The sequence below is a fragment of the Saccostrea cucullata genome, unplaced genomic scaffold, assembly GCF_032062105.1.
Source record: "Saccostrea cucullata isolate Sc308-1 unplaced genomic scaffold, CSIRO_AGI_Scuc_v1 ctg127, whole genome shotgun sequence".
NCBI classification, from domain to species: Eukaryota; Metazoa; Mollusca; class Bivalvia; order Ostreida; family Ostreidae; genus Saccostrea; species Saccostrea cuccullata.
Genome location: NW_026940370.1, coordinates 567107 through 576141, shown reverse-complemented (window position 1 = coordinate 576141; position 9035 = coordinate 567107). Strand labels below are relative to the sequence as shown.

The following is a 9035-nucleotide window of genomic DNA, read 5'->3' as shown; positions in this document are numbered from 1 at the left end:
TTTACACGCATGTCCTTAAAACGCACTGACTTCTGGGAAAAAATAAATATTTGAAAACGCGGGAAATTTGATTAGTGAATTTATTTATCATTATATTATTATAAATATTGAAGTAAATGCTTCATGTCAACTCATAAAATACTCTTTTCAATGTTAAAGGCATGCTAATAAGTAGAATACCACTTGACTCGAGTTTAATCAAACTTCCTACAAATCGTCCTTGTGAGAGTCAATTATTGTCCAAGTTAAAGGACATTTGTTGGAATATATGCCTACAATACAAAGCATCTCATGATTTTTCAGTTTTAAACTTAATAACTGGTTACATATTATCCATTGTCCCATAGAAAATAAAATAGGCTTATAATTATACTTGAAATGTACAGGGACATCAATCGTTTCAATTAATTGAACCCTTGAGGACTTCTGACATATATCACCGCTAGTATTTTTAGTACTCTATTGATTTAGTTACAAGGGTAATTTAAGCCGCTAGTTGGATGCCATGTATCTTAATTATAATAGCTAGCACATTAATAAAATATGTGTTGATTTAAGAATGAAGTTGGATTCTTATATTATTTATAATTAAGTCCCTCATCTAGAAAATGTAGGTCAGATCCAGCAACTGAAGGAAGTCTGGAAGTTCCTTGGGAATTGACCTACTCCAAAAAATAATGTTGCTGGATCTGATCTATATTTTCTAGATGAGGGACTAAATATATCAAAGTTTTTGGGGCAAGTCCATTCCCAAGTGACTATAGGCCGATCTACTTGGACCAAACTTGCATCGATGTTGCAGGTTTGATCCTGACTTATAGCTATTATGCCCCCATAATTGAAGATTCAAGGGTAAATAATTTTTGCCCTGTCTGCCCGTCTGTCTGTCTGTTAATCCACAAAAACTTAAACCTTGCCCATAACTTTTGATTGGTAGAGACTATGGCTTTATGGCTTTCACATTTCACACAGGTATCCCTTATAACACAAGGCCCTATTTTTGGTACCATCAAATTTGACACTGAAATCTGACCCAGTTTTGCAAAATTTTAACCACCATATCTTTTAATCTGTTGGGGCTAGGGCTTTCATACTTCACATATGAAATCCTTGTGACAAGACCTTTCATTGAATACCAACAACTTTGACCTTGACCTAACAGTTTGACCTACTTTTAAAAAACATTAACCTTGACCCGCCTACACTAACACCAATGCTGGGGGTATAGCATAAGCTCATCTTGACACTTTGTCAAGGTGAGCTTAAAATATTATTACTTAATATTTGGCAAGTCCTTGTCTTCATAAAACCTGCACAATTGGAACTGATATTATGGCAAATGATTTTTCAAGATACTTTTATCATAAATCTTGGAAAATCTTTTGCAGTAATATGTTATAAAGTTTACAAGCTTTCCTTGCTTGGGTCAGCCATTTTTGTGACTCAAGTTATATACATATTGACGTCATTTTCACATTATGGCAACATAATCAAAGTAAAGCAAAATATTACACAACACATGCCATTTATAAATAATGTTAATGGGTTTATATATGTTTGTCAAAGTTCATTCAAATCTTAATCCGCATGGTTTTGTATCGGTAGATACAGGAATAGCTAGTAAACTTCTTGATCACCACTTGTACATGACTAAACCTTCGAATGTTGTCAATAAGAGGTAGTCATTCAGATCATAGGACATAAAAATAGAAAAAATTTCATCTCCTCAGAAAGCTATTTCAAATCCAGAGCCTTTTTAATCTCCATGCTACTTATCCTTGAAAGTATGGAAAACAGTTCATAAAGAAAAAAAAATCATATACAGGTTTTCAACATTTATTTTCTTTGATCTATATAAAATTGATATTTCTATAGTCTTTAAAATGGCCAATGTAATTCTGCAACACACATCTCTAACAAAACAATTATTACAGTATTCTTAGTGAATGCCATGTATTCTAGTAACTGATTGAAGACAATACAGAACTTCAAGGGAGAAAAAAAATGGTATCTATCACAAAAGTACACAAAGCTTACCTATATGGTGATATGATATTTCTCTAATAAAGTGTTTGCTTACAAAGGAGTTGGTTAAGCAATCAGAAAGACAAGGTAGTAGGTCAAAAAAAAGTTTAATGGTGTGCACTGAAAAACAAGGTTTAATTATCTTTGCATAGAAAATAAAAAAATCAATGGAATAATAAAAAAAAAAGTGTTTTTACAAAGTTGGTAGAAAAGTTAGAAAAAGATGACATTCTAAAGAAATACATCTTTATAGTATCTTAAATAAAGCATTTTGGTTACTGATGTAAAGCTATAAATAATGTTCATGATATATTCAAAATTAAGCTCTCTTTTACGAGTTTGAATTTACTTTTGAAAACAGTTAATTCTAATACAAGTATAAACAAACACAACCGCCCTTATTCTCAGATGATTACATATTTACATATACAGGCCGATATGCTGAACTTGGAATGTGTTAAACAATATATGTTATATATATTTAAACAAATGCATTACACTTTAGCTTCGGAAGTTTTTCAAAGCAAATTACTACAATGCATTAGTTTGCATAATCTTAACAACTACAGCACTCTTTATGTCCAATGAATATTGCCCAAATCAATTAAACATGGAGAGGTCTTTCTTGTTTTTTTTTTTAAAAGTTTGATGGTAGTTTTAATGAAAAAGTTTAAGTTTAAAGAGGTTGAAAATTTTGTTTAGTGTATAGATGGAGAACACATGGTCTGATACATTGTTAGGTTCAATAACTACTAGATCCCTTTGATCAGTATAAAGGACAGGGGATATTTATAGATTCCATAATTTCTGATATCAAGAAATACCCTAATTAATTTGTCATGGACAGGTATTCAAACACTTGATACTTAAACTAATCTTCATTGTTTACGCAAGAGTGTCTATAACCCTGCAATTACTGCGTTAATACTGGACAAAAATAAACAATTCATAGTACTAGAAAGATATACAATATACCGCAGTAAATATTTTCTTATTGATCCTATAAATATCTTGTATGTTTTGGAAATAATCATTAATTACCATACAACAGAACTTTTAGTGACCATCTATTTAATGTGCGAAAAGTAAGTTCCTGGCAACATTAAAAAAATATGTAAATTAAATTATTCAAACAGTTTGGAGAAATCTGTAACAAACCATACATGAATGATGTACATCCAAGTGACATTATTGTTGTGTTACCTGTTTACAACTTGATAATGCTGAGGATTACATTAAACATTATTAAGGGTACTTTACATGAAAGTTTAATAAAATTAAAAGATAAATACACATGTATTGTCCATGTAAGTCAAATGAGGAATCCAAAAAGTCATTCAAAATATCTTATGCCATATAATATGAAATTCCTACTTATAAAATTGCAGAATTTGCAAGTCACTAAAATGATCTGTTACACCATAACGTGATATTTCCGCAAATACATCACATGCATTTAACAACATACATGGACAAATTTATTTGTTTCTAATTATTTGACATATAAAGAAATAAAATATAGCACAAAAAGATACATTATGAAACATGTAATTATATTCACCACATTTGGTAACTCTACCTAGGTTTTGTGGAAAACTAAATTCATAAATAATTTAAACTTCTCATTCAAGAAATATAAACATATCTTTTTTCTCTTCAAGAGAAATGTATTTCAAAAATCACCTATTCAATGAAATGTTGATTAGTAATCTAGGACTATCGCTTTGATCTACAACTAATATAACCCTGTTTTTATGTTTATCTACCTAAACTTTGTTAAAAGGAAAAAAATACTACAGTGTATTCAACATTGAAAAAATAGCACTTTTATTTAGAACTGCTCCTATTTGAACAGTGGATGCAAGTTCATACATGAATTGATAAACCGGTATCAAATCAACATTCACTAATTTTAAGAATAAGGGGAAAGCATGCAGGTGCTAAAAATTTATGAAAAAGCATAAGATTTTAACAGACACTAAGAATTTTTTATGTAAAAAAAACAAAACAAATCCCTATTATTTTGATTCTTTAGATCCTGCCACAAAATTTAGGAAACATAATTCATCAAATTGCAGCCTACGACTAAATGAGGAAAGTATTCTGTAGATCCACTCTTCTTTGTCTTACAATGACATCACAATTCTCCATGGTAACATGTTGTCATAACTCCCGGACATTAAAACATCAGCTGCCATTTTCTCATGTAAGCAAAGACAACTCCAGCCACTCATCCACAAAACACGGCATTCTTAGTCTCAACACTTGGTAGCACAATCACACACAGAAACAAGAAAAATATGCAGTGAATTAATGTAAAGCATTGATTTGTCTACATATAAAACACTTGCTCAGCCTGCAAGCATGGCTTTAATTGTTTTTGGCGTTGTTTCGTCATTTAATGTTTTTGTTGTATATCTGTAAAGATAATGAATGTAAAATTGCAATGATTGAACCAAAAATATGAAATAGATAACAGACTTAAAAAGCAAGGTTCACTTAGGACCTTTTTTTGCCCTGATTACTAGTATTTCTGCAAAATCATAACTGCTCAATTCTATCTGAAAATGTCTCAAATATGTCATTTAGATCCCTTGTTCTAAATAGCTATTGAATATTAGGTAATTTTCTTGCTGTTCAATGCCTTATTTTGTTATGAATTGCATCATTTTTCCACATCCTGAAAAATTCTTCAAAAATGGTAAAAAGTTTACTCTGTCTTGTTTTCTACTTTATATTGATAATTGTAAAGAGACATTGGGTGTAAGTCAATAATTTTTTGCACAGTGAACCTAGCTCTTTCATGAACATTTCTATAATTTAAATTCTATCAAATAATTTAGAAAAAATATTGTTTTAATTTCAATGAATTCTTTTTTATAGTTTAAATCAGAAATGTGTAAATGATCTTTATGATCAAGGAAATGATACTGTGAATAAGATAACAGGCAAATGAGTAATATGTTTTGGTGTTTAAAAAGATCACTTTTAGCAATAAGACGGTGGAGAAACAAGAATTAACAGCTACACATTTATATTAATTTGCTTCTTTATAATATACACATATATGGATTGAATATCAAACTAGCTAGCATCAATGAATCAGAAGATATGTTTATCTGGAACAATGGTGAAAGGAATTATTTACAATTTTACAGACAGATCAATGTTATAACATTGAATTCAGTTTAAATTGTTATGCTTTAATTGGATTTCTTACTGGTACATGTGTTTACCTAGGCAATGTCAAGAGACTACACATTTTAAAATATGAACTTTATCATCAACTCAACCAAGAAATCTTGCCAAAGTCAACAGGATATTGTGTCCAGTCTTGGACATGCGACCTTCAAATGTTGTTTTTGGAGAAAAAAAAAACACACGACAGTTTGAACCTAATCAATATTTTTACAGAAGTTGGGTTTGTTCATCCTTTTCAGAAATTGTTTCAACTATGTAGCAGTATTTTGCATCTAAAACAATTCTTAAAAATTGTTCCACATCCCAAAATGTCCTCTTCAGAATGACCTTACCTTAAGGCATTTAACAAGCCCTCCACTCTTCCTGGTTCTTGTTCTTTCAGTACTTTGATACAACTTTTGATCTGAAATAATCAAAATGAATAAAGGGTTTGCTTTTAGCATTTGCACACCCCTAAACATATAATCTTGATATACTATTTAGGAAGAAGTAAATAAATAAGTAAATAATTTAAAATCAATTCACCATCTAGCTTAAAAGACAATTAGTTTAATGTATCTGTCTATCTGAATGATAAACCTTTGATATAGATTTTGAATTAAATGGGTTTTAAAAGGTTTCTTCAATTTCTTCAATGATTTTACAATAAAAGTACTATTCATTCACTTTCATAAATGCTCTCCCATAAAAAGCTCATAGATTTCCCATATACCTTGTGCTTTTCCAATGCGGATTATTTCTCAAAATTTGTTTGACATTTTAATGTACATAATTGTTCTGTCATTACTTTTCTCAAAAACCAACTCCTCTACTTAAATTCAACAGATCCTGGACAATACATTGTTTTTTTTAGCATACTGATCATTCAAATGTCACTAACATAAACAATTTAATGCCCACAAACGGTAATCTTATGAGATTTAGATCTTCCTTGATTTAAAAACAAAACAGCAGTCGAGGGAACCGCTTCACAAAGCTTTCCTGATTGCATCAAATAATTCCAATCATTTGTTCGCACTATATATTGAATACACTAAATATACAAAAATTTTGTTTGATATTTAATTTCATTGATAATTCTCAAAATTTAATCCCCAATGAAATTTTCTATAACTGTATTTCATACATGTATGTGGGCATAGAAAAGTACTGGTCATTCATCTGCCCTGCATATTATGACATTTGTTGTGAATGAAAGCAATTTTTTCGATAATAAAGATATAACTTACATCTATATTTGATGATTTGGCAAATGCTCCCACAGGATGTACATGGTCATAGAGAATAATTACTCCCACCATTACTCGTAGACAAAATAATTTGGTTTCACTGTTTTGGAATCTAGCTACATACTCCCTGTTAATTAAGGTTACAGAAATAAAATTGATGCAAATGTAAAGCATAAAATAATATAAAGATGTTATCTATCATAGTTTTATCTCTACATCATTGTGAACCAACAGAATTTTTTTTAAAACCAAAATAAAACTGAGCAATTGAAAAGATTCTCCTCTGACTTATTTCATTTGTCCATTACAGTACATTAATTAGGAGACCATATAATATAGACATAAACTAAGGATAACTGATATTTCCTTTGCAGTTGGTGCACTGAAACCTGGCTACTTACGGAGTTTCAATCATAACCCTACAGATATTGGCCATTGTACTCAGACAATCGGTGGTGTTTTCCACTGGCAGTTCTTTGTGGGTGGACACAAATTTAGTGGTCGCCTCGCTCAGTACCTTTAACATTGGTGTAGCGGGGGCATAGAATAGTGACATTCTGTTGGCCATTTCATTAGAAACAACATTCTCATTGCCTTTGTTGTCATCCTGTAAAATAAATACTGAAAACTGCTCACCACTCTTGCCACTTATATTTAATGCAAACAATCACAGGAACTTATTATCATTAATGTACATGAACTACATAGCTGTTACAAAATAAATGCTTATTCTTACTTCATTTGCCATTTTCATTCGACTTAGTGTTCTTCGATAATAACTAAAGTCATTCTGTATTGAAGGGTTTATCATCTGAAATACAAACAATAATGGATTTATTTATTGCATACACTTTCTCGATTTTTCCTTGGCATGTACATGTTCCTGAACATTTCACAGCAACCATATTGATTATTGAATCAAAAACCTATTTAATTGTTGATTGTTCATTATCAAGTAAAAAAAAATTTCCTACATGTTGCTAAGCATTGGTCCCCAGTATACAATTTTCTTCTTAATTAAATTGTTTGTTAATATCTTTGAAACTTTATTCAAGATATGGATATACATGTAACTAAAACAATCAACATTTGATTTTTAAAAATGTTGGCTTCATTGTTTAATTCATTTTCACAACATCTCTAACATAATTTGAAGATTGAAGAACTTTGTATTGAATTTATTTAAAATATTATTTTGCCTACCTTTGTATCATCAAACTTAAGTACAAAGTCTAAAATCTGTGCAAACTGTTTAAACAAAGCCTGCTGTGTTTCCAAGTGCTCCCTAGGAGTTTTGTCTATTGAACATAGCACTGCCAGCAAATCATGGACAGTGTGTTCTGGAAAAAAGACAAATTAAGCATATTGATATATAGAATTCTATACATGTACACATATTTCATAAAGAAAACAAGAGGTCCACAGGCCACAATGCTCACCTGAGTCTGTGAGTCACCATGAACCTGTTTCTTTCCAGGACAAAGGCCTCACTATAGCCCCAAAAGCCATGATTTAGTAAAGAGCACAACTTGAGGTTTCTTGTATATTTATTTGACTAATTATGACCATGTTTACATGAAAACTTTTAAAAAGAAGTTTTTTTTCTTTGATTTTCCCACCCTAACCCCATGGACCTTAAACTTGAATCTATATGATCTGACAAAGTTGCCATTAATAGTAGTCCTACTGTTAATAATAAGGACTTTGTATGACTTTTACCCATATACTCCCATGTAAAATGCTGGTACCCCACTGTGACTACACCCTTGAAATTAGCCAAGTGGTTCTAAAGATTCCACATTTTTGCCTTTTCTTTTCCTAAGACCCTTTCCTTTATTTAAACAAACTTGAAATACCTTCACACACACACTCACCCTCACACACACACACACACACTTTTATGCCAAGTTCATTTAAAATTGGCCATTTGATTCCGAATAGAGCATGAAATTGTGAAAAGTTTAAACTGACAAAGGATGAGAGACAAAGAACAATTCTGATCAGAAAACTCACCAGATCCTTTGGGTCAGGTGAGTTGATGTTTTTCTATTAAATATTATGAATCTATTTTTATAAACAATTTTTGTACAACTTTCCAACAGATAAGCACAGTATTCAATAGAATGTATAGAAAACAAAATTTATGTTTTAATTAATTATCCTTGAATTCTTTTTTATAAATACCTAATTTATTAGCAAACTCAAAGTAGTTTTTCAGTCTCCCCACTAGAGGACATACAGCCACCCATGCCTTTTCTTGTAGGGCATCATTTGTTGGATTACTAATGGCCTGAAACAAAGAAAATACCGGTACATGTAGTAATATGAACTAAAACAAAATACTGCTGAAGTTTCTACAACCTTTATTTTGTGAAGAGTTTCTTGTATGCAACATTTTCCAGAGATTACCCCTAGAGTTGTTTGTATTCATTTCTATAACTACCTACTCGATTGTTGTCCTCCAGAGTCCCTATATTCTGTAGTCTATTACACACTATTGAAGTTAAATATCCCCCAAACTCAGGCTAACTGCCTACCTGTTTGGTGTCCTCTGTGGTCCCTGTATACTGTTGTATATTC

The 9035-nt window shown here is 31.0% G+C and overlaps 1 protein-coding gene across 4 annotated transcripts in view; it reads right to left on the bottom strand.

Annotated features, from left to right (window-relative positions):
* Nucleotides 1-3804: 3804 nt before the first annotated feature.
* LOC134255202 (CYFIP-related Rac1 interactor B-like) overlaps nucleotides 3805-9035 on the bottom strand; it is a 13788-nt gene continuing 8557 nt past the window's right edge. For all 4 annotated transcript variants that reach the window (XM_062737709.1, XM_062737708.1, XM_062737710.1 and 1 more), the window contains exons 5-11: nucleotides 8640-8745; nucleotides 7659-7795; nucleotides 7192-7266; nucleotides 6857-7062; nucleotides 6456-6582; nucleotides 5559-5629; nucleotides 3805-4443 (exon numbers count right to left, since the gene is read on the bottom strand). In XM_062737709.1, the coding sequence (XP_062593693.1) occupies nucleotides 4377-4443; nucleotides 5559-5629; nucleotides 6456-6582; nucleotides 6857-7062; nucleotides 7192-7266; nucleotides 7659-7795; nucleotides 8640-8745 (789 nt within the window). In that variant the 3' untranslated portion in view covers nucleotides 3805-4376. The remainder of the gene's footprint in view (nucleotides 4444-5558; nucleotides 5630-6455; nucleotides 6583-6856; nucleotides 7063-7191; nucleotides 7267-7658; nucleotides 7796-8639; nucleotides 8746-9035) is intronic.